This window comes from Hypanus sabinus, chromosome 23 (genome assembly GCF_030144855.1).
Source record: "Hypanus sabinus isolate sHypSab1 chromosome 23, sHypSab1.hap1, whole genome shotgun sequence".
Classification (NCBI taxonomy): domain Eukaryota; kingdom Metazoa; phylum Chordata; class Chondrichthyes; order Myliobatiformes; family Dasyatidae; genus Hypanus; species Hypanus sabinus.
The window spans coordinates 24,891,301-24,918,432 of NC_082728.1; the positions used below are offsets into that span (position 1 = coordinate 24,891,301).

A 27,132-nucleotide genomic window follows, 5' to 3' on the forward strand; every position below is an offset into this window, starting at 1 on the left:
GTTGCTGCAAAACCACTCAACCAGCTGATATATTTTGCTGCTGTACTCCTTCTCATCACCTTTTGAAATTTTGCCAACACCTAGTTGTATCATCAACAAATTTATAGACGGCATTTGAGCTGTGCCTAGCCTCGCAGTCCTGATTAAAAATAGATTAAAAACTCAGTCTTAATGTGTGTTAAAAAGATATTCTAAATAAAACATATTATTTGGTAAAGATGTCATCATTAATTGAGAATGAGATTTTACTTTTTTGCACATTTAAAAAAGCCAAGCGTTGTGGTTCAATTGTGTTTCAAATGTCATTGGACTGCCAAGGCTTTTGTACACAGGATCCTATAAAGCCCTTTGCAACCACATGACAGCTCACATAGATCTTACATCTAAAATTTAAGTTTAATTGCTTCCAGGAGAAGGTAAGCTATCTTTAAAAAAAAACATTTTTGCCACTTATGCTACAGATATAATACAGAGCAGGAAAGTAACTTGAAGAATGTCACATAAAGCATAACAAAATTCAAGATTCAAGGTTCAAGATTGTTTAATGTCATTTCCATTACACAAATGTAAGGAGAATCAAACAATAGTTATTATGGATCTACTGTAGGGCAAAAAATACACAATAAGATAAAGAGCACAATAAATATAAATACTTAAGATAGCTTATATAGATAGATTGATTTTATATCCATAAAGTGTTGCTAGATACAAGAGTGTACATTAGGTGACTGACAGGAAGTGACAAAATAGTGGTGGTCGTGGTGGGTTAGTGGGTGGAGGTATTGATCAGTCTTGCTGCTTGGGGAAAGCATCTGATTTTGAGTCTGGTGGTCCTGACATAGATGCTACATAGCCTCAGTCCCGACAGGAGTGGGGAAACATCAATGAGCTGGGAGAGTGGGATCCTTCATGACATTACTGACACTTTTTCAGGCATCTTTCTCTATATATGTCCTTGCTGGTGAGTCGACTGATGCCGGTGATGCATTGGGCAGTTTTGACTACCAGTTGCAGAGCCTTCCTCTCTGCTGCAATGCAGTTTCCATTCCATGCAGTAATTCAACTTGTTAGGATGCTCTCTACTGTACTTCTGTAGAATGATGTGAGTATAGATGTGCATGATCCAACTTTCTCAGCCTCCTCAGAAAGTAGTGAAAGTGGGGGCCGAATGGTTAAAGTTGCAAAATATTATGAAGGTCTCAGTTTTACCTCATTTATAACCTTAAATGTGGGGACAGCACAGAGTAGAGCCTCACCAATTAAACACCCTCCATGTGTTGTTCTATAACACACTGAAGATGATTTTAAGAAATGATAGGCAATGGTTCCACTGTTCAACTCCCTCTTGTGGTTGAACATGGCATGAGATAATGGCACCCACACAGCAGCATGAAGTGGAAACCGTTGGACTGTCAGTGTCTTCTATTTGATGTTGAATTATGCCATCTAGATAACCAATGAGAAAATAACGAAAGATCTAAGATGATTAGAGAAAGAAGTGATGCTTGCCTTTCATGAGATATCAAGCCTGGGTTGGGTTTAAGACAAACCTTATGTCAACATGATACAGAAGTTATTTGGGAATTTTTCCAATAGTTCAGTTAAAGCTTGGATTGTATGTAGAAAGGGTGAAACTTGTAAATAATGTTGTAGAACAAAAGGGGTCAAACAATTTGCTCACATCCCTAAGTACTAGGATATTCAAGTTGATTTAAAAACTTTGGCTCCAGCCAAGCCATGAAATAAGACATCTGCAGACAACTGAATATCAATAATATCTCAAAATCCCTGTTCTGTAATGCAACAATATGAATTTAAAAACCTGAATGGACATCCAGGAGAAACTGTTGGGGACATTGCTGTGGACCACTGTGAGTGGGGCAAATCTGGAGTGAGGGAGTTGAGGAAGTGCACAGCTTGTGGATGTGTGCCCTCCATGGAGACTGCTCAATAAGAAAAAAAATGTGGTTTCAAGCAGTTAGTTGATATTGCCTAGGCAATGAAGGATACTGCCAAGATTACACGGTATTTACAACATTGCCCAGCAAAGCCTCAATGTTTAACTTTCTGGAAAAAGTGAAGTCCGATCAATGTGGCAGTAGAAGGCTGACAGGCAGTGCGTGTGGGCACATACAGACTGTGTGCAATAATTGAGATATGAAAGAATATCTGTCAACAGTTTGCTGAACAGCAAAACTGTGACAAAAATGAGCAATCACATGTAATGCTTAATGAGAATAACAGTAGAGTGGTGAACATACCGATGTGACGAATAACGTGGTGGCCTTGATAAATTGTAGGAACTAACTACATCAAACTGGAACTCATCAGAAACTTTCCATATGCTTGACTGGATTGAAGGAAAGACAATGTAAATAGCAATTGACATTGGTGCTTCAGAATCAGTGATGTGAGAGCTGGAAGTTAAATAACATTGGTCAGGTGATGCATGAGACTCAAGGCGTCTTTCACCTTCCTTTATACTTGCAGTAAGATGGGTGATACAGATGTACAGAGTTATTTAGGGTAAGAGGCAGTGAAAGTGAAATGAAGCTCTCTTTTTTAATTGTTGCAGGATGAGGTCAAATTGAATAGGCTAGAACTGACTTGAAAAGATAAAGGTAAACTTGAGAAAGAACAAGAGCATGAAGAAACTGTGCTTGACAAGTACTGTGGGGTAACCTATGATGGAAGCTGAATTGATTAAGGTTGGAATCCAAGTATTCTCCTTCAGGTGGGGCTACAACCCTGTATCTGTGAGTGGAAAACAAGGTTGGAAATGAGCTTAAGAGACTACTGGAAGCAAGTATCACTGAACCAGTTTATTCTGATCAGGCTGCTCCATTCATTCCTGAAGTGAAGATTTAGAATACCCACAGGATATATGGAGATTATAAGATATCAATAAGGATGCCAAAACAGGGAAATTATCCTCACAATGAGACAAAGTTTAGTGACTGTCTATAGAGTGGCAAAGTTTCACAATTAATCATATAACCAGAACTTTGAACTGCAGACCTGGCCACATATGTGCACGATATGTTTGGTGAATGCTAAAGTATACCTTCACCACCCTTAGTGAAAATGAACAGATTGGCATTTACATTGAATGCACATGATTTCAATTTAAGTATAGGTGTTACAACTTGGTTGCCAGTTGCTTCATTTCCTTGCAAGACATTAATGGCAGAAAATATTTGATTATTGCCAGAACATGTGGTCAGTTCTATAGTCACAATGCAACAGCTTGTTACCATGTTGGGATAAGATTCAGGCATGCATAAGGTTGGTTCCTTAAGGACACTAAGTCAATGTTCCAGCATAAGGAAAAGTCATTCTGATGCAGCTTCATGAATGATGCTAATAGTTTTATCCAGTGGTCAGGAATAATGTTAGCACTTGGAGGATGCTGTGAAGGAATGTGTGCAAACTATCCACCACATGTACCCAGCTGAAGATTCCAAAACACTTCAAGTTAAGAGGGAAGATGCATCAGTATGAAATGTATGTAGGATATCATTCAACAATTGTTTGTTGCCATTCATTTCTATTGACTTACAAAAGTCAATAGAAGCAAACGTAAGTATGGATGAGTAAATATGAATTTACTCATCAAAGTCTTCAAACTAAGCGAAAACAGAAGTGGCATTTTCAGATCAATTCAGTATGACAGCTTTTTGCATATACACATTTCAACGTTACACTTGCAACAAAGGGTAGAGTGTACAATGAATAGAGAACTGACTGATCTGGTAAAACTGAGGGTTTAATGATCATGCTGCTGGAAGCATAAAGAAAACTTGGGGATAAAAATGCATGAGTGATTACATCAAAGGAGGACTGAAGGTCACCTCCCAATAGTTCAATTTCTGAGGTATACAGTGTTTCATAAATTTGTTGGCTTTTCATCGATCTTCAGAAGGGATTACAGTTATTGAATCATTCTCTTCTCGAATGCTTCGCATAAATGTTGGTGTTTTCTACATTATGAAATACATGGAATCACAATTTCTAAGCTGTTCTCTATGTTCAACTGTTATTTCTTTTTTGTCACATTCTAAAATAGATTTATATTGCATTGATCATATTTCAGCTCTTTTTCACATAGGTTGGTTCAAGTGGGAATTTTGTTTTATTCACTGTAAATTAATCTGTTGCTTTTCAGCTTTGTTGCTTCATACTATGACATAGGAAACAATTTTCTCCCGGCATATCATCTTCCTCTCTTCCGGTAGGACTCATGGTTTTATTTCTTGATCACTGGTACTGAAACATTTTGTATATGACTTCCAATCTTCTGGGTCAAGGTCTTGGAATGGAAAGGTTATTCTGAGCAAGTTGTTGAACAAGGAATTATTAAGTCTTGTAGAAAAACATAAATAATCTTAAAGTTAATTAATCATAGGAGATACAACAGACAACATTTTTGAAATTAATGCAGAGTCAATGTCATTGCTACTTAAAGAAATGGGTATAGTGAATAAGGCTACTGAGATGAGCAGCAAACAGGGATTTGTTACAGGAGATGTCTAAAGCAATATCACAGAATTCCTGGGGCTTGTGAAGATTTTTTTTAAAAAGACATATGACAAGATATCAAAGTTCATTCAGAAATTTCCAGAATTATCAACTGATGGATGAAGTAAAGGACAGGAATTGCTCACCATCAAATAGAATGAAAAGGTGGATGCCTCGAAATGGGATTTATAGAGACTGTTGCAGCATAGAAGGTAGCAAAGCATGGCAGAACCATAAAGCAGAAATGTGGTTTAGAATCCATGCATGGTGATGTAGCATTAGTGTATAATTCACTGGCCGTGTACAGATAAGAATTCTGCACCATCTGGAGAGCAACTCAGAAAGTTATCAAGGAGACATGAAAGTGGAAGAAAATAAAGTTGAAAGCTTTTGCCATAGCAGAGCAAGCTGGCTTTGAACTTACCACCTGTCTTTCTTTGCAAATCAAGGGAATCTCTACCAAATAAAGTGAAGAAGCATGAATATCTAGTCAGATTTAACACCGAGTGGTACTTAAGACATATCAAGGCCATTATCATTTTATAATTTCTCACTTTAGGCTTCTTTGCTTTGCACCACTGCTTAAAACTGGTGGCTTGATTTGACTGCTCATTTACTTTACCAAAGCTAGTTTTAACTGGTTGAGAAACAGATGGACTGTATGAAATCAGGTTATGAATATTACTTCAAAGTTCAAAACAAATTTCTTATCAAAGTACATATATGTCACCATATACAACCCTAAGATTCATTTTTGCAGGCATACTGAATAGCTCCAATAACCACAATACAATCAATGAAAGACTGTATCAACAGGACGTGAACCAATGTGCAAAGGAAAACAAAATAAGCAATAAATATTGTGAACATGAGGTGAAGAGTCTTTGAAAGTGAATCCATAGGTTGTGGGAACATTTCAGTGATGCGGCAAGTGAAGTTGAGTGAAATTATCCTCTTTGGTTTAAGAGCCCGATGGTTGAGGGGTAATAATTGTTCCTAAACCCAGTCCTGAGGCTCCTGTACATTCTTCCTGATGTACTTTCATAGTCCTGGCAATGAACATCAGACTACTGGTTATTTACTTGCGTTCAATTAATGTTTGAAGGTGTGTTCATTTGTTCTGCTAATTGACCTTCAAAACAATTTTGTATTCTCCCTTGGTCCAGGATCGTCTTGAGACAAGTTTCCATCCTCAAAGCTTGATCTCACTCTGCCATGTGAGAATATTCTATTTGCCTGTTTAAAAACCAACGGAAAATTTTCTTGTAACTATTATTCACAAATAATTCTGCTTTCATTAATCCACTCCACAAACTCCTTTATGCCTTCTGAGTTGTGGAAACAGAATGGGAGAATGGTCTTTTATTTGTGGGAAAATGAAGGTGTGAAGCAGGAGTGAAAGGATGACCTTAGAAAGTTGAGCTGTCAAGTCAACTATGGGTAAACAAGGAGCAGAATACTTGCCCAGAAATTGGACTGCACATTATTTTGCTGTTCTAAACATGGGAGGATGAGAGAGAATGTTCTTTATTATCTGGACTTACACAACTCTTTATTGGTGTCTTAAAGATTGTAATGTGGAGAGGATTATCTGGTTTGGTAAAGTTTTTATAAAGATTATTTGTGAAATTATTAATTTATTAGTGGCTATTTGTATCCTATGCAGCTATTGATTCCTCCATTGCCTGAGAAATAAGAGTGCTGATGCTGAGTAAAGACATTTCCCTTCCAGCTGACTCCTTCCTCTTTCTCCTGCTCCTGCTGAGGCTCTGCCTCATAGCCTTAAGCTCTGAGTCTGTTTGCTCTTTTCAGCTGACGACCAACTGCTGACTTTGATAGGCAGGATCATGTAACATGCAGCACATGATGATAAAAACTCCACATCTGGTTACTGTACACTGCAAGGCACTCCTGGAACAATGCAGACTGCAACACATCATCTTGAAGAAACCTATAGCTTCTCCCACCATGTTCTGTTATTCGTGTGGCTCTTGCATCTGCACACTCCTGTTATAATTGGAGGGTGCAAGCATAAGGAGCCAGGGAAGAAGAGGGTAATGTGTATTGCAGTAGATCATCATTCCAGGAAGTGCAGGCTGCCGAAAATATCCAACAAGGCTAAGGGCAAAGAGAAATCTTTCTCATGATTGACTACCACCTATACAGTGAGGAAATGGAAACCTTTCCAGTTTATGCAAAGGTACTGTTTATTAAGTGTGGTTCTTATGGACACAGAGATGCAATTAGAATGGGAATCTGGTAATGTTGCCAAATTCCAGTTCACTCAAAGTAGATGAAATTGGCTCTTTAGGAGTTTAGTGCCTAAGTGATCTCCCTGATGCAGTAGTGAGCAGCAAATTAGGAAATGCAGAGAACTGCTACAGTCACTCTGAAACATCCTGTGGCACCCAAATTGAGAGTCAACAGGGATCTACCTGCTATGGAAAGAGCAGGGTAGATTGTAGGATTAGGTCATTCCACAAGATTTCCCCTAACAACCACAGGGAACCCAAGTCTATAAATGCAATGGTCATCAGAGAGGTGCAAGTAGAAGCAGGTTCTCTGAAGATTCATCAGGGTCTATGCTCATTGCTGTTGGAGATGTGCTTGCTCCTGTGCTGATGGCCCAGACCACCATGACTGGCAAACAGTGGCCATGACAATGCCTCCTGTAGTAGAGAGTTCCCAGCCTTTTCCCTGCAAAAATCAAGTACCTTGTGGCTGTAGCAGACTCTGTGGACGTTGGAAGGTGTCTAAGTAGCCGGCAGTCAGTTCTGAAGATGCCCTGCCAGATCTTACAATGTTAGGCACTTCGAGAGTGTCTCTTTTAAGTTGTGTGGAAAAACAGCAAGCATGTACAATGAGAATCACAGAGTGAAATTGCCCAGAAACAGGCCCTTCTGCTCATTATGCCCATGTCAACTATTGAATTCTATAGAGGTTCTTCAATGACCTCTCTACTCTGGCTGGCTTCAGTATCTGATACATGACAGGTGACATCATGAAATGCCCTTTTGACCCTGAGAAAAGATTTATCTATTTATTAATTCCGGCCCCTCGAGCCGCACCACATAGCCATCCCACAGTTTAGTCCGAGCCTTATCACAGGACAATGTACAATGAGCAATTAACCTACCAACCGGTGGGTCTTTGGACTGTGGGAAGAAACCGGAGCTCCTGGAGGAAACCCATGTAGTCACTAGGAGAACACAAACACTCCATCCAGAGAGTGGTGGGAAATGAACCCGGGTCGCTTGTACTGTAAAGCATTGTGCTAACCACTGTGCTACCATGTGTGTGCCAATGCAACTCATGCCAGATCTACCTGGTCCAATTTTGTGATTGCCACAGCTTTACCTAGAAAACATCTCTAGTGCAATTTAATTAGGGTGAAATTGAAAATGGATTATGTAAAGGCAAAAAATAACTAAGAACTATTGAATAAATCAATTAAGTCAATAAAATGTGGTGTAAGGGTGCTTGTGATTTACTGATGTACTAGTAAGGCACCGAGAGGGATTATTGGAGATAGTTTCATTGGATGTAAGACTAGGCAGAATAATCTTGAGAGACATGAGAGAAGTTTAAGTTTACCAGTAAGAAAAACACAGAATCCAGGGTTTTTGTCAGGAGATGGATACCCTGGTATTTAGCCTAAGGAAGAGTCATGTGAGTGGTGCAACAGAAAGTGAATTCTAAATTGGAGAAACCTATTATTCAAATATAATGGTGCCTTTATAGTTTCCTTTTGTATTCTATGGCACGATAAATAATAGTACTGCAATAGTTCAGGTCCTAATTCAAAGGTAAAAGTAACCAGCTGTAGTCACAATCTGTCCTTAACAATGGCACAAACTCTGTTCAGCCTTTCAGTGATAGATATGTGGGTACAGTATGTCATCAAGACACTTCAAGTGCCTCCCAATCATAGTGTATCCTTAATGTTGAATGTAAGTCCACACTTCTACAAAGAAAGACTGAGGCCTTTTGAAAATCACAAAGAATCAGCATTATTTAATATGGGGTGGTATGGTAGCGTAATGCTACTATGCACCAGCGACCTCCGGTCAATTCCCGCCACTGTATGTGAGGAGTTTGTACATTATCCCCTTGACGGTGTGTGTTTCCTCTGGGTGCTCTGGTTTCCTCCCATATTCTAAAGATGTGCAGGTGAGAAGGCCAATTGGTCTCATGGGTGTAATTGGGTGCCATGTCCTCATGGGCTGGAAGATCCTGTTACTGTGCTGTATCACTAAATTTTAAAAAAATGAAATGGAGCTTTTCAGTGGATCAGGTGGGATGGTCACAGTAGTCACATACCTCAACGCAGGGAATACCGTTAAGCAATGGAATAAACATGCTCCTTCTGTAACAAGAACTGACTTTGTTGGCTAACAATCTCTTATTAATGGCTCTAACATGGTGTAATCATGTAGGTAGGTGAAATTCCCCAAAGCATTCTCTTAATTTCCCTCCAAGCTCATTGACAGAAAGTCTGAATTTCAGTGGTCGTGCTCATCATCCCCAGTGTTTCTTTATGTTCTTGTTTCCCTTCAGCTGAATAAACATGGTTTCACAATTCAATGTAACTGGTATATCTAAAAAATGTTCCTGCAGTTTTCTAGTACTCTAAATGATAAAGGATCACAAGGGTATTGTTCAATGAATAACAATGGGGGGAAAGATGAAAGATTGCAATGGCTAATTTGTCATGTTGTTCTGAGAATGCACATTGCATAAGGTGTGACGGCTTTCTCTAATCTCATCTCAAATTAATATTAGTAGCACATGGAATGGTTTTACTGTGCATGCATTTGCTGATCCAGTTATTATGCATTGACCTCCATCTTAAAAATAAAATCCTTTCTTTGATCATTAAAAAATAATAATTAAAATATCACATAGTTGGCTTCTCAACTCTACTTAATCTCAGCTCTTAATGGTGAAAATATTCTTTTATTTATTTTTCTTTCCAAATAGTACATCTCTTTGTTGACACATGATACTCTTTGTAGATTCAAGCAGCATGCATAGATTTTTAGTCTTCATTTGTTAAGGTAGCAGGAGAATATTGGAGTGCATGGGGGATGGGGTATAGTTGCATCTATACCTCTCTATTCCTCATCCTGACAAAATACTTGGAACATGAATACTCTGTTTCGTCAGAGTGATTAGTACAAGGCCAAGAGTAATGGCTTTCCTTGACATCACAGTCTTTAACACCATTAACAATGTTGCAATGTCAGAATAGCTAATTCAAATTTCCTTTTATCTCCTATTTGTTATTCATTAAATATACCTTTGCTTCCTTTTTGAAGAGGATTGAAGCTTAATCGCATGCTTTGTTTGCTCTCCCGACCATTTAAACTAACTGTGTGCTGACCTTACAACTTTTATTAGTAACCTCCTCAAGTAGGCAAGGCTATTCACCAGGAACACAATATGGAAAATTACATCCACTGCAGTCTTATGCGATCTCAACTTGTGCACAACATGAGCTGCATATTGGCAGATGGCAACTGACCCCATTGATCTATCTTGGGTCATCTTATAATTTTGAATTGCTCCCTGTGCTCTTTCCATGAATCCCTGAAAAACAATCAGCATAGAATGGGAATTATGGGCTTCATCTTTGCTTGGAAGGAAGACTATGCTGATATACATGGAAAGAAATTAGACAAGTGGAAGTGCTCCTATGTACCAAAATCTGAGTTTACTTTAAGAGGCAAACACTTACCAGTAGAGACATAGATGGAAAGATTAAAGGTTTTTAGAACCTTGACTCTAGTTCTAGATTCCCTATTTCTACCCGGATGAGCCCATACATGTTTGCATTTCAATAATTTGTTTCATTCTTCTAAACATTAAATAATAGAAGGCAATCCTGCTACATCTCTCCAATCTGCCATCCAGAAAATCTTGTAAATTTTTGCTGAACTCCTTTTTTTACATAAGGAACCTCAAAATTGCACACAATACTTCAGGTGTTCCATTTATTTGTATTATGATTGCTCAAATAATTACATCCAATCTGCCTATAACAGTTTTCTTTGTACTTGTTTGCTAACTGTTTTTTTAATTCTCAGGCAAGATATTAAAAATTATTTCTCTTTATGTGGCTTAGCTCAATAACTACTAAGGAAATCATGAGCAAAGAGCAAAGAAATATACAATCTCATGAACATAAATAGTAGACTTCTGAATGAATGCATGTCTAGATACTTCATTGTATAACAAACTGTAGGATCAGATGAAAGTGCTAGGGGAAAGGGATTACTTGATGAAGCAGATTTTATCATGGAGGAGCAGCAGTGAAGCAGGAACATTCTGGACAGATCATCTTGCTCTGATCTTTGTTCAAAGGTCCATGGATTCTTAGCCATGGTGCTCTCCAAAAGATAAGACCATAAATGGGATTTATTTTATTTCATCAAATGTTACACCACTGTTTTTAAAAATATGTAGACAGAAAGTGGTAAATATAAACCTGTTAGCTTAATGTCTATTGTCAAGAAAATGCTTGAAGTTATCATTGAGTTTGAAATAGTGAGAGGCTCCATAGAAGTGGACAGGCAGACACAATATGGATGCATGAAGGACAGGTCCTGTTTGATCGATTTATTTATTTATCTAACTATCGACATACAGTACGGAGTAGACTCTTCTGGCCCTTTGGGCTGTACCAACCAGTAATCCCCCAATTTTAATCCTGAACCAATAACAGGACAATTTACAATGGCCATTTAACCCACCAACTGGTATGTCTTTTGAATGTGGGAGGTAACCAAAGCACCCAGAGTAAACCCACTCAGTCATGGGGAGAATGTACAAGTTCCTTACACGCAATGATGGGAATTGCACCTGGGTCACTGGTACTGTAAAGCATTGTGCTAACCACAACTCTACCGTGCTACACACACAAAATGCTGGAGGAACTCAGCAGGCCAGGTAGCATTTGTGGAAAAAAATACAGTTTACGTTTCAGGTCGATACCCTTTGGCAGAACTGGAGTAAAAAAAGCTGAGGAGTAGATTTAAGAGGTGGGGGAAGGAGAGAGAAAAACGCCAGGCATTAGGTGAAACTTGGAGGAGGTAGAATGAAGCAAAGAGCTGGGAATTTGATTGGTGGAAGAGACAGAAGGCTATGGAAGAAAAAGGGGGGATGAGCACCAGAGGAGCTGATGGGTGGGCAAAGAGAGAGGGACAAGGGGATGAGAAATAGTGAAGTGGGGCAAGGCATTAGTGGAGTTTGAGAAATTGATGTTCATGCCCTCAGGCTGGAGGTTTCCTAAACGGAATATAAGGTGTTGTTCCTCCAACCTAAGTGTGGCCTCATGTTGACAATGGAGGAGGCCATAGATGAATGGAAATGGGAAGTGGCTACCCAGACGGTATACGTCCCATTCCCATTCTGATATGTCTATACATGGCCTCCTCTACTGTTAAGATGAAGCCACACTCAGGTTGGAGGAACAACACCTTATATACCGTCTGGGTAGCCTCCAACCTGATGGCATGAATATTGACTTCTCTAACCTCTGTTAATGCCCCTCCTCCCCTTCTGACCCCATCCTTGTTTTATTTATTTTCCCCCTCCCCTCTTTTTCTCTCTCTGCACATCACTCTGCCTGTTCTCCATCTCCCTCTGGCATTCCCCTCCCCCTTTCTTTCTCCATAGGCCTCCCATCCCATGATCCTTTCCCTTCTCCAGCTCTGTATCCCTTTTGCCAATCACCTTTCCAGCTCTTAGCTTCACCCCACCCCCTCCGGTCTTCTCCTATCATTTTGCATTTCCCCCTCCCCCTCCTACTTTCAAATCTCTTACTATCTTTTCTTTCACTTAGTCCTGACGAAGGGTCTCAGCCCAAAACGTCAACAGTGCTTCTTCTTATAGGTGCTGCCTGTCCTGCTGCGTTTCACCAGCATTTTGTGTGTTTTGCTTGAATTTACAGCATCTGCAGATTTCCTCATGTCAAGTTCTTGGGATTCAGCTCTTTTGAAACAGAATTAGGTTTATCGTCACTAACATAGGTCATGAAATTTTTTGTTCTGTGTCAGCAGTATAGTGCAAGAAGAAATTATAAGAAATTATCATGTTACAATAAAAAAATAAAATAAATAGTGTGAAAGCACAATGTGTTAGGATTGAAAATCTGAAATTTAAGAGATACTGGAAATACATAACAAGTCAGGCATCACTGTAGGGAGACACATAGAGTCAATATTTCAGGTTGATGAATTTCCATTTGAACCAGGGCTTCCATGTTACATTTCACCTCCCTGTAATTGTGAGCTTCCCTTCTCCTTCATCTGCTGTTGTTTGTACCAGATTATCAGGTGGCAAATATTCTCAGATCTCCACAGAATTGCTGCTTCTCTGAATAATTGACCTATTCCTTCTCCAGACCTGGCTTTTTTTAAAAGACTCAACTCTACTTTCCAACCACTCCCAGTTTAATAATCCCATTTTGAACAGCAGTTCCACTGCAGATACGCCAACAGACATCAAAGTTAACTACTAGTGACATTTTGGAAGAATTGAGGTAATAAAGGAAGAGCAGATATAAATTTTGATAGATGGGCACAGATTGGGTGCAACTCACCATGTCAAATGCAGTGCTTAAATAAATAGAACAATGGGATTTATTTCCCCCACAAACTTGAAGGGAAGTTAATAAATCGGCTGTAACTCCATAGAACGGAGAAAAGAATTACAATTTTATTTATTCATTCACTTCTGCATTTTGTATTTGTTTGAAAGAAAATACATTTAGGAGTCTTCGGAGTGCTGCAATTTTGTGTTTCCTTCCCATCATACCTTGCTGTAACAAAATGGCTTTTGGAAGAACTCCATTTACTTTACAATACTGAACTTGGGATCATCGTTGAAAGATATCGACCACATTATTCACCCCTTTTGCTTCTGTTGCTTTGAAAATGTCATTTTAGTGATCATGATAGCTATTTGTATGATGATCAGCAGGATTGTCTATCATCAGTGAAGGACCATAATTAATCCTTTGTTAAAAAGATGATGCTTTTTGAAAATCCTTGGCTGTATTTTCTTTTTTCTAATGATTAGAAAATGCTTTGGCAGTAACAATTCTTTTTTGAATTACTATGGAGAATGAATCACACTGGCACAAAATGGCTTTCCATAAAAGCAAATTAGGCACAGGCTGTTTGTGTCCCAGTAAATAATCCAGGCACAATGCTTATTTTTTTATTAGCTTTCCATAATATATCAGACTACAAAGTGATAACTAGCTCTAGCTGATAATACTGGAATTTTCTTCAAGAATTGAGATTAAAATGGTTTAATATTACTTGAGTCATCAGCCATAACTGTTAGGGCATAGATATGTCCATTAACTGCTCAATTGAGCTAAATCAGTTGAACGTCAGAACTGTACATGAACATATTCATTATGAAGAAAAAAGTCATAATTTTTACACTTCATTAAACGCTAATCATATCTGCTTTAATAGTGAGGCTGAAAATTGGAAGATGCATATAAGATAAAAGTGAAGGTTGATTAATGCCCTCTGATGGCTCCTGACATTAAATATGATATTTAAAAGACAACATCAATCTAACAATCAATAAATTAAAGGTACTTGTGAAAGTTTAGATTTGGCAATAGAATAAACACAAGTACACTGACTTTTTTTTGATAAGGTAATTTTAGGGCAGATCGCTAATTTTCATAAAGCAAATTCACACACTTTGAAAGTGAACACAAGAAACTAAGGTGGAGGATGATAGGTCCTTGATTAGTTAGGGCATGAAAGATTATGGGAGTAAATGGAATTGAGAGGGAAAATAGATCAGCCATAATCAAATGGGGCAACAGACTTGATGGGCCAAATGGCCTAATTCTGCTCCTATCTCTTATCGACTTAACTCGGTATTTTAAAGTACATTTCATTTCCATGTTAAATCATATTGACGGCACTGCCTGAAAAGAACACAAAACAAATATAGATGTCAAATATGAATTGAGAAATGTACATGGGTGAACATAGCTCCAGCAAGCTTGACACCATTCAGCTCACGGGCAGCCAATTGACCAAACTAAACATTCACTTCACCTCAGTGCATAATGGCAAAAATTGATGTTGTTTACAAACAATTTTAGTGAGACTTCTTCAAGAACACATTCTAAACTATGGTCTCATCACCACAAAGGTCAAAGATAGCCATATTCCATTTTGACATGGAAGGTATTACAATTCCTTCACCTTCACTCTGTAAAAATTGTCATTGTCTATCTAGCAAATCTGGTGTGGTAGTTTTAGAAGGTGGATCATGGTTCACTCTCTTCTTAAAGTCCTTTTGAGATAAACATTACAGTTGGTCTTGCCAGTGACACCCACATCATCCCAATGAACCAGAAAAAAAAGATATCTGGTTAAAACTCATTAAATGTGTCTCTTCTCTGTTTTAATGCATGCATTATTCCTTAATTTTAAATTGACACTTCATCAAAATAATTGACAAGTGCATTCATCATCTATCTGCTTTTAACACTAACAATAACCTTGTGGCTATAAACATTAAAAGCAAACTTTGTGTTAATTTCCAACAATTTTGTTTTCTTTTCTAAAAGAAGTATCATTTTAATTGCCAGAGTTGAATAATGATTTCCTATCTGGTAGTATCTGACTGTAGGGGTATACATTCATGCTAGTTTTCCTTTTTTTTAAAAAAAGAAAGTTATCTCATGAATTATATTTCAATTGCTCACATATATCAATGAAACTGTTCTGAAAGCTTAACATTCTGGCACCAAGCTCTATCAGATTATTAATACACAATCAAGTTTTGAAAACAATTGCTCTAATTCATTTCTTTTAAAACTCCACTGAAGCCCAAGTACCAATGTTCCAGAATTTAGAAGTGCATTATTCAATAACACATTCTGGCTTCCAAAGACATTGTGGTTGTTCTTGATACAAATTCTATAAGACTTACTTCCAAACATTACGCCAGTTTATATTTAAGTGCATACCCTCCTCTCCACCCCATTCTGAGCACTAACAACAATTCATCTTCTTTTAATATACATCCATGTACAAGGTACATCAACATTTTGGATCAGTCAACCAGAATCTGGGAAAATTGGATGGATTGGCTTTCAAAGCAATCCTCTTTCCAACCCTCCTGTGACAACTATAATTCCTGCACTCTTCCTCCAATTCTGAGGAAAGATCCCTGACCCAAAACATTACCTACAGAAACATGAGGACATTTGCAGATGCTGGAAATCCAAAGCAACACACACAAAATGTTGGTGATACTCAGCAGGCCAGGCAGCATCTATGGAAACAATTGATGTTTCAGGCAGGAAAGAAAGAGGAAAGGTCAGTGTAAGAAGATGGGGGAAGGGAGGAAGAAGTACATGGTAGTAGGGCCTACAGATCTTGTTTTCATTCTTCCCTTCTCCTTCCTCTGCCTCTTAAAACTTGCATTATCTCTAATTATCCTCAATTCTAATGAAAAGACATTAGACTAAATATTTTCTTAAAAGTAATCAACTTCTTCCCATTATCCATTATCCTGTTTACACACATTTTAACTTTGGAAATGAAAAGCTGAAAATCAATTTGGTAAATGGTGTTTTACAAATACAATTTAAGCATTTTTCCCTTATTTTACAATCACTGAAAGCGGAGGCAGAAAATCTTTCTCCACTTAAGCACAATTTTACATCTATTTAATGAGTATTTTGATATGGGAAAGCAACCACATATATACTTACTAACATACCTTTGGTGCATGTAGGTGATGCTCATTAATATTCATGACAGACCTTAAGTTTAAAACAAAAAGAAAACTTTTGTGAAATCTAGACACAATCAGGTCACGGCAGTGGAAAACCCTAATGGTGTGTTGATTTACAGAGCAATGGGACATCCTAGCTGAGAATGCAAAACTCTGCAGCACTTAAAAAGAGGGCAATAAAAAAAAGTTTGAACTGTATTGAAGGAAGTCTTAAATGTATACTGTACGGTAATAGGTCAGGTCGGTTTACTGGCATGAAGTCCTGTGGATCTGATTTTATTAATAAAAGATCAATGCCTTGTATGAGGAGTAAATTATCTAACACTAATTAAAGCTGTATTTATGCTTTCTATGCTCACTATTATCACATACAACTAGAGTGATACATAAATACATAAAATGCATTTTAGCAAAATTTTCCGCAAAGTAGATTGATATTTGATATTTCATTCCACTTTGGTACTCTGATATCAACAATGTGGCTGACTGACGAGGAAAATATCCTTCCAAAAATAAACACCTCCATTTCCAATTACATTGATACCTTTGTAATAATTGCCTTAACCATGGTAACTTTACCTATTGGTGTTCCCAATGAGCATTCTGAGAGCTTATAACCTGTCAGAGATGGTATGTTGCAGATAAAACAAAGCTCCTGTGCTACACAGTTTAAAAAAAACATTATACCTGGTGGTTTTGTGAAGGATGTTCATCAGACATCCCACTTTTTATTGAAGTAGAGTTACCATAAAATTACTCTTGCACTGGAAGAATTATAGTGGAACAAACCCAAACCTTTTTAATCTCTGCACTGCACTCATCTCTGCTATTTTATTGCAGTATGTCCCTAAAAGGATTTTCTCCTGAATTTCATGAGCCACTGAAAGAATATTTTGGTATAATTGTTCTAACATCTGTAGAGTAAGATAAAAATGGAGCTGCATATCCATCTTGGTTGATAACAAGAAAAGAGGGAAGGTAATAAACGAGAAGCTAGACTGGACTGCCAACACAGATGCCCTGTGCAGGAAAGCACAGAGTCAACTGTACTTCCTCGGAAGGCTGGCGTCATTCAATGTTTGTAGTGAGATGCTGAAGATGTTCTATCGGTCAGTTGTGGAATGCGCCCTCTTCTTTGTGGTGGCGTGCTGGGGAGGCAGCATTAAGAAGAGGGACGCCTCATGTCTTAATAAGCTGGTAAGGAAGGCGGGCTCTGTCGTGGGCACAGAACTGGAGAGTATGACATCGGTGGCAGAGCGGAGGGCGCTGAGTAAGGCTACGGTCAATCATGGAAAACCCTGAACATCCTCTGCACAGCACCATCCAGAGACAGAGAAGCAGCTTCAGCGGCAGGTTGCTGTCAATGCAATGCTCCTCAGACAGGATGAAGAGATCATTACTCCCCAACGCCATTCGGCTCTACAATTCAACAACCAGGGGCAAGACATGTTAAAGTGCCAGGGTTAGGACTGAGCTTAAGTTACCACTCAATGCACTTTAGTAACTATTTAAGAACTTTTTAAAAGCTATTTATTAATGCTTTTTGGGAGGGTGATTTTAGTTGCATATCATATTTATATTGAGTTAAATATTTATGTAATTAGTTTTGCTACAATAAGTGTATGGGACACTGGAAAAATGTTGAATTTCCCCTTGGGGATGAATAAAGTATCTATCTATCTATCTAAATAGTGTGAATGGAAGAAAGTATTTAAAGAAATAGGGGGATAATGGCTAGACTGACAGGATGGTGAAAGTAACTTAAATAACCATGTGGTAAAACAATGATGTGCAGAAAAGCATCTCTCAATGCACGACACATCAAATCTTGAAGCGGGTGGGCTCCAGCAGCAAAAGACCATGAACATACACTCAGTGAATGGTGGATTTCAGTTAATTGGGCCATTGGATATTTGAGAAGATGTGTGTTTGGAATGACTCAAAGAACAAAAGCTAATTGAGAAACTAAGATGGGATTTCCTTTGTTTATTTGGGACAGTACGTCACTTAATTGGGATAGGACTGTTGCCAAAAAAATTTTAACTAGCATCAGTCACATGCAGTTGTGTAGCCTTTTTGGGCATCATGCCTGGAGGGAACACTTTTAAAATAGCATGAGTTGTGTATGTTTGTATTCAAAAAGCAGTTATTTTTGTCACTGATAGTTGACGAGAAATAAGCATTAAGAAAACTCAGTACTGCTTTGCTCACTGTGGTTTCAAGCCTTCAGGCTTGGAGATACCAGAAATGACTGGTAGCAAAAATGAAATGATTTCACTACCTAAACAAATTAGGAACTACAAAAAAATTGAAGGAATCGACAATCATCTTGAATGTTACAATGAAAATGAAGATGTGGAGGATGCAATCGTCAACACATTGTATGGTCATTACCTACACGAGATGTTTGAGTTAATTTTGTTCATTTAAAGTCTATCAAATGAACATGGCTAAGTTCACTGAATGAATTTCTCCAACGATGACTATTAGGATCTAATATTCAATTTTGTAGTACAGTAGTAGTATTGGTAGTGTTTTAATTTGGTCTGTCGAGAAAACAAAGCTCCTTTGCTATACAGTTCAAAAAACATTATACCTGCTGATTTTGTGGAGGATGTCTTGTTCAGCAGACATCTAACATCATACTGAAGCAGAATCATACATAAAATTACTCTTGCACTGGGTTATTGTGAAACATGCACTGGATTATTGTGAAACAGGTCCTAAACCTTTTTAAACTCTGCATCACATTCATCTCAGCTACTTCACTGCAACTTGTAACTAAAAAGAATTTCCCCTGAACTCCATAAGCCCCTGAAAGAGTATTTTGACATAATTGTTCTATCATGTGTAGAGTATGATGGAAGAAATATGGAACTGCAGATCCATCTTGGTTGATAGCAAGGAAAGAGGAAAGGTAATATATAGTCTGACTGAAAGAAATTATTTGAAGAAATGGGGAGATTAAATTAGTGAGCAAAACTAACAGGTAGAATTCAATAACAAGAGGCCCATTTTGGACATAAGGAAAGTAGATGAACATACACTGTGTGGCCACTTTATTAGATATACTTGTACACTACGTGCTAATGCACATTTCTGATCAGTTAATCATATGGCAGCAACTCGATGCATAAAAGCATGAAAACATGGTCAAGAAGTCCAGTTGTTGTTCAAAACAAACATCAGAACAGGGAAGAAATGTCATCTAAGTGACTTTGACCGTGGAATGATTGTTGGTGTCAGATGGGGTAGTTTGTGTATCTCAGAAGCTCCTGATTTCCTGGGATTTTCCTGGGACTGGTGCGATAGACAAAAAACATCCAGTGAGCAGCAGTTTTGTGGGTGAAAATGCCTTATTAATGAAAGAGGTTAGAAGAGAATGGCCAGACTGGTTCAAGCTGACAAGCAAGTGACAGTAACTCAAATAACCACATGTTACGATAGTGGTGTGCAGAAGAGAAACTCAAACACACAAATACATCAAAACTTAAAGTGATTGGTTACAGTAGCAGAGGGGCACAAACATACAGTCAGTGTCCTCTTTTTTAGGTACAGGAGGTATCTAATAAAATGGCCACTAAGTGTATTTTCCAAATGGTGAGAAACCAGTCAATGAGGGAAGTTTATGAGGGTTGGATACAGAAATCATTCAAAACCTGGAGGAAAAGAACAAAAATAAATTAAAATAATAATGTAATGTTAATTTTCATTTCATGGGAACTAAAATACAAAGGAATTGAAATTATGTTATAGTCACAGAGAACTCCAATTACTCCCCATCGGGATTATTTCAGCCAGTTCTGGGTATTGCACCTCAGGAAGGTTATATTGGCCTTGGAGCTGATACAGTAAAAATTCAACTGAATTATAATGGGCTAATGTGCCTAAATTATGAAGAAAGTTTGCTTAGACCAGCTCATTTACCCTTGGGTATAAAAGTTTAAGGAATGATCAAACTACAATTCAGGAATTAATGGGGTAGGAAAACTATTTTCTCTGTTAGGTGAAACGAGAACATATTAGAACTAGAACTTGAAGACATGGTGACAAGAAGCATTTTTTCACGCAAAGGGTAATGGAAGTCTAGATGTCTTTCTCAAAAAAAAAACAGCTAAGGCAAGGTTAATCAAACATTTCCAACCTATGATTAATAGATTTGTATAAGGCAATATTAAGGGTTATGGAACGGAGACAGGCTAGTGAATTTGAGAGAGTGCAGATGACTAAATTGAATATCAGAGGGAGACTGAAGGGCTAGATGGTGTACTGTTCCTTTTCTGCAGTATACTTTGCTTTCTGAATAATTGTATAAAGTGGACCTCTTGAAAGGTGAGATGCATATTGATCACATCAGTCAAAGATGTGTGAGAGAACACACAGAAACAATGGAGACATACAAGTTGTCTCAGCAAAGCAGACATCCATAAAAGAGATAAAAATGATGGTTTTAAGTGGAGTGTCACAGGCATAAGAATGAGAATGGTGCTTAAGGCATAGAAGACAAAGAGTAGATGACACAAAAAGGAATCCGAGAAAGAAGCAGAAAGTCTGTTAGAGGAAGATAATTCTAACATTTTTGTCTGTGAGCAATGTCAGTGGAGATTAACTGTTTTACAAGAGACATTAAGCCACCTATTTACAACCTGCCATTACAGGAGGCTGGCTCTTTTACAGACTGCAAGAGGTGAAATGTAATAGTTCAATGCTAAGATGGCAGGTCACCTGGTTGATATCTTAATCTGAAAATCAAACACAATATAAAAAAATTAAATGGGACCATACATAGTTTTGCATATGCCCTTTGACGGTTGCCAAATTTTCAGTGTCTCCAAGGATTTCACCCGTCACATTAAAGTCAGACAGTTCAAGTGCTTTATTAAGTTATTGGTGAATCTTCTAAGATTTATTTTGCCTCACCAGATATGCTGCCAATGCTTTTTCTCCTAACTGCAAGCTTCCCACATGACACACTTGTTCTCATCTCATACTGGACAGTAATTCAAGAAAAGCTCATGCTTGCTCTATTCAACCAAAGACCAAAACTCAATTATTAATCAAAAGTTAATTTCTGTTTCTACTGGTCAATATTTCTCATAATCATGAAAGACTTCATCGTCTCTGAATTTTCAATATATTTATTTCACTAGTGTGATACCTGTGATATAAATATAACTTTCTTTCATATGTACTATTTTTAGCACTATGTAATTAATAGATCACATTTAATACAATTCTTTGGCAGATGACAGGAACTACTCCCCCTGCAATAGCTACTCTTCATAAGTAAAATATTAAATAGTAAATGGTATCACTAACCATCTTTAGTTTAAATCTATCCTCATTGCACACATTCACCCATGACTTGGTTCAAACAAAACCTTACGTCAAAAATGCTATGAAGTTTACCATTAACATCATTGCAAAGGTCTTCAATGGGAAGGCCTTCAACTTCCATCCACTTAGCGGTTTGGGTCTAGTATATAATTAAAATATTCGTAATTAGCAAATGAAAAGTTCACTAATCATGCAGATATACTTTATTAGCATCCCATTTTTTCAGAATGTCGAAACATTGAAATATGTAAAAGTTCTTTTGTATCATTTTGATAGTTATAATAACAGAGAACCCATCCAATGCAAATGTAACACCAATGGAAACAGAATGCTTTGGATCCATTAAAATTTTTGAGTGATAAAAATTTTTTTAAAAATTCTGCCCCCCTATCTTATAAAAACAGCATTCATTTCCATCATTTTAATTATGAAATGAACATTAATAGTGGTGCCAATTTATTAATATTAATTATCTTGCATTTGATTTTTAAAGTGTTTACACAAAGGTATTGATCAAAAAGATATTGAATCTTGCCCCTGCATAGGTAGTGAAATATTTTAATGGAAAGTGCTATTATGTCACATACAAAAAAATGCAACACAGCTATTTCAGGAAAGCCTGCATAAGAATGGATAGGAATGGGGAAAACACACATAATACAAAATTTGATATATCATTATTATTATTTGTTCAACTGATCTCAAATTAAATTAAACAAAACAAAATAACGTAAACTAAATAAATGTCTCTCCCATAATATTAAACTCATTTTTGGAATGTAAGTGAGTTTTGGTTCATAGCAAGTGAAATGCTGCAACTGCTGCCAATGTGAATGAAAAACATTCTGCCTATGGATTCTGCCTGGAACACTCAACAGATATGGCAGCATTATGGCAAGAGAAGCATTCAGGCACCTGTTAAATCAATGGGCCTTGGGATGCACAACCACTGGCAGAAATGGCACAGGTTTGATACTCATCTTCAAAGTCATTTGGGGGATAGGAAGAATCTTTTGGAGACACTGTTGCCTACAAAAGGAGAAAGAAATCGATTAGTTATGACAAACCAATGAGCCTAACATGCTTGGCAATCTAATAATTGGAAACATCCCAATGGTGACCATCAATTTGCATTCAGGGAGATGTGTCGGGTCAGTCAGCAAGGATGTGGTATGGGAAGGCTGTAATGTGGTAAACAATTTTTAGAATAAATTAGTATAAGTTTTGATAATGATAGTGCATTTGAAGTTGTTTACATGGATAATAGTGTTTGATGCAAGATTAACTCTGGTTCCAAATTAAAGTGGTAGATTTGATATGAGAGAGAGAAGAGAGAGAGAGAGAGAGAGAGAGAGAGAGAGAGAGAGAGAGAGAGAGAGAGAGAGAGAGAGAGAGAGAGAGGGAGAGAGGAGAGGGAGGGAGAGGAGAGAGGGAGCGGAGGGAGAGGGAGGGAGGGAGGGAGAGAGAGGGTGTGGGGGAGAGGGAGGGGAGAGGGAGAGGGGAGAGGGAGAGGAGAGAAGAGGGAGAGGGAGAGGGAGAGGGGGAGAGAGAGAGAGAGAGAGAGAGAGAGAGAGAGAGAAAACACAAAATTCATTAGGAATTTCATTAAATTGAGAGTTATGTGTATATATACAAATCATCTGCTTTTAAATAAGGGGGATGACTAAGAGATTTTTTGAGAATACCCAAAATTGGCACTGTGAATGGGAATGACAAAGGAAGGCCCAGGTGCCAGGAAGAAATCAATGCACTGGTTTGGTGAGCATAATAAATAGCAAAAGGAATTGCAGCTGGTGAAATATGAGGTAATGCATTTGGGGATGTAAGAGAAAAAGAATTCATGAAAAATTATGAGTTACTAATAAGTATTAAATCCAGTTCTTATCCTTATTTCTTAGACTGACAGGATTTTTGAAAATCATGTGCATATATCACTCAAGTTAGTGAATTAGCTCTATTGAGATGGTTAAGAAGACATTTGGGATATTTGCCTTTTTAAAAAAAATATAAGAGCAGAAAGGTCACACTAGAAATGTAGAAAACATTGTTAATTCACAGCCACAGTGTACTATTCTCATCACCACACTAGAGTAAGGTTTCCGTACAAGAAAGTGTGCACAGAACATTCACTGTGATTCACTGTACAGTACTAGGACTTTATAGTTATGGGGAGATAATGTGAAGGCTTAGGCTGTTCGCTTTAAATGAAAGATTAACAATAGATTTAAGTGTGTGCACAAAATTATGAGAAAGTAACAAGAAGGCACAAAATCACATGAAACATTATTAGTGTAAACAGATTTAATTTAATTGATAAACGATTTAGTTGAGTTTTCACTCAGTTGTTTGGTCATGGAGTTCAACATATTTAAAGAAGTATTTGATAACAATTGAAGAGTCCTAACTTACAAGGCTTCAGATGGAGATATTAAAATTGGGAATAACTTTAAATGGCTACATGAATAAGGTAGATAGAATAGCCTCCGTCAGTGCTGTAAAAACTTATGTCTTTATGAAAGATTCCAGTTATTGACCAGAAGCATTAATCATTCTGCCTATGGATTATGCTTGTTTTGCTTCCAAAATGCATTTCCTTTCAGTATTATATTAGTTAAATGTGCCTCACAAAAATCTCCATCAGCATATGGAAATGCTGTTTTATCACTAGAAAAATAAATTATCCTATTCCATGAAGGCTGTGATCATCCAGCTTATCTACCTCATGATTTTATAAACCTTGATAAGGTAATCTCTCAGTCTCTTTCTCTCCAGGGAAAACCTTCACAGACTATCCAGTATCTCCTCATAACTCAAGCCCACCAAACGTGGCAACAACATTGAGAATCTTTTCTGCACCCTCACTAGCTTAATCATATGTTTTTCCATAGAATGGCACCCAAAACTGCACACTGATATTCCAGATGTGGTGTCACCAAACTTCTGTGTAACATGATGTCCCAGCTCTTACACTCTGTGTCCCATCTGATTTAGGTAGGTATGCCTTTTAATCACCTGTGCAATCACTTTCAAGAAACAATGTACATGTACCCCTTGGTCTCTCTGTTCTACAAAACTCCCCAGGAGCCTGTCATTCAGCTTAACTTCTCAAAATGCATCAATTTGTACTTGCCCCAGTTAAATTCCATCTGCCAGTTTTCCCAGTTGCCCTGTATCCCATTGTATCCTTAGGCAACATTCTTCACTGTCCACTGTCTATTGATTATGGTATTTCTATGTTATATTGTTGTACATACTATTTATTATAAATGACTGTAAATTGCACATTTAGACGGAGACACAGTGTAAATATTTTTTACTCATCATGTATATAAAGGAAGGATGCAAGTAATAAAGTCAATTCAATTCATTCACAAACTTACTGATCATGCCATCTATTTTCAAAATATTAGTCCATATAACAAACATCAGAGAACTCAGAACCAATTCGTGACACACTGCTGGTCACATGACTCCAATCCGGAAAACAACCCTTCACTACCACCCTCTGTCCCTTTTCACTATGCCAAATTTATATCCAATTGGCTCACTCACTATGGATTCTATGTGATCTCATCTTCCAGATCAACCTACCATGTGACATCTTGTCAAAAACCTTGTTAAAGAGTGGGCAACATCTTTAAGAGGTCCTCAAGATCACCTCTTCAAAAAACCCAAATGATTTCATGGTAACTGATTTCCCACACACAGATCCTTGGTCCTCACCTTTCAAACTGCAGGTAAGGTCCTGTTCAAGTTTGCATCTGTGGAGTTGATACTTACGGGGAACATTGTTCGGTGGATTGATCAGACTCCCAGATTCCGCAGTGGAGTTGTCCCGGTCCCGGTCCCGGTCCCGGTCGGCCGGCGCTCCGGGCTCTGTTTACTCCTCGGCAACTCCCCGCGCCGCTCCCAGGTGGCGCTGATCGCAGCCAAACGAAGCGGACGGTCCGTGCGCGCGCTGCCCGCCGCCGCCGCCGCCGCCGCCCCGCGCGCTCGCGTGAGGCGCGCCCTTCCCCACACCTTCGCCACCTGTGGCCGCGCGCACGCGCCTTGGCCCTCCCTCCCCGCCCGCCCGGGTCCCGCGCGTGGGCGCGCGCGCGGATGGTCTCTCTCGCTCGCTCTCTCTCTCCAACGTCCTGCGCTTCCAGCGCGGAACTCCTTGTCTGTCGGGCTGACGAGCCGGGCTTGGGCTGCACCGTCTTCCCCTCCCCGCCAGCCCTGTGAGCGAGAGCCGGCCGGCCGGCCGGCGGGCGAAAGCGGAGCGAGGATCGAGCGAGGCAGGCGGCGACAGCGGCCAGCAGCCGCGGCAGATCATCGCGCCTCTTCACACAAGTGGCAGCAAGACTCTTAAGGAGGCGGCCGGGGGGAGAAGCCGCTCCCCCTCCCCCTAGGGGAAGTCAGCTAGGCAACCCGCAAAAACTTTTGATTCCCCCCCGCCAATCCCAGGGAAGTCTGGGCGAGCTGCATTTTACTCCCAGTTATTTTGCAGCGGGACAGATTAGTTCATTTGCTGCACTGCCCGTAGGCACAGTCATCCTTCACTCGTTTTCAAAAAAAAGTAAATGGCAAACGTTAAAAGAAAACCTAGAATCCGAGGCAACTGCGAATCTGCCTCCTAATCCCGCAAACACAATGAATGAAAGAAGGGGATGGAAGTTTGGGAACTGAAATCCGGAGAGTGTATACGGCTGGAAGTTTGAGCAAGTTTGACGTTATTCGAGGACAGTCGGAGATTCAAGTTCTGCTCTCTGTTGAGGGGGGTTCCTCCCCCTAACTTGCGTTTCAGTCCGGCGCTCGGCAGCGAGAGTCCATTAATGTATCAGTAGCTCTCAGACCTCCTCGTCCAACCTTCGACGGATTCTGGTCTGAACAAGAACTCTCCGCTTCCGAAGGAACTTGCAGGGAATCTAGCTTCGGGGCGAGAAGGATTCTAAACTGCGGAATGACCATGGCGAGGAAGTCTGCGCTGGAAGGATGCCTTTTGCTGGCTCTTTTACTTATGTTCAGCGCTGCATCGCGGGCACAAGGTAGGAGAGAGCCCGGGAGGGCGGCAGCATCGCCCGAAGATGCGGGCAGGGCCGAGCTAGGGAGCCCGGCTTACAGATTGAAAATATAACGCCTCTGGTTTTTTTTTAATGCTTTTTCTTGTACATTTCAATCCAGTGCAACTCTGTTCACCTCAATGTAGTGAACAGTTTTGTCGATTTTAGGGGGAGTGGGGGAAATAGTAAGAAGACGTAAGATGAGGGATTCCTGGTGAAAAAGAACTATATTCTGTACACGGTGCCAATGTGGACGCGTGTTGTCAAAACCGGGCAATGAAGGAAAGTGAAAAAATACTATGAACAAAGTCAGGGTTTAAATATATGCTCCGAATTTATCTGAGAATGTTGGCAGATGTCAAAGAGTAGAAACTAAACAGAAACTTAACAAGCAAAATTAGAGGGGGCAGTGAAATGTGAGGGGTGGGGAGGGGCAGTAGGTGTGAAATGA

General features: G+C 38.9%; 1 protein-coding gene and 1 long non-coding RNA gene across 6 annotated transcripts in view; one reads left to right on the forward strand and one right to left on the reverse strand.

The window, feature by feature from the left end:
* Positions 1-563: 563 nt before the first annotated feature.
* Positions 564-25,599, reverse strand: LOC132380056 (uncharacterized). 2 transcript variants are annotated; one of them, XR_009507626.1, is made up of 5 exons: positions 25,420-25,599; positions 22,555-22,668; positions 21,712-21,778; positions 16,288-16,330; positions 564-5,754 (listed from the first exon to the last, which is right to left on the reverse strand). It is a non-coding gene; the product is annotated as an uncharacterized LOC132380056 (long non-coding RNA). The 2 variants fall into 2 exon arrangements; XR_009507627.1 differs by lacking the exon at positions 16,288-16,330.
* Positions 25,600-25,716: 117 nt separating this feature from the next.
* Positions 25,717-27,132, forward strand: part of sdk2b (sidekick cell adhesion molecule 2b) — a 943,317-nt gene continuing 941,901 nt past the window's right edge. For all 4 annotated transcript variants that reach the window (XM_059948548.1, XM_059948549.1, XM_059948550.1 and 1 more), the window contains exon 1: positions 25,717-26,666. In XM_059948548.1, coding sequence (XP_059804531.1) covers positions 26,582-26,666 — 85 coding nt within the window. In that variant the 5' untranslated portion in view covers positions 25,717-26,581. The remainder of the gene's footprint in view (positions 26,667-27,132) is intronic.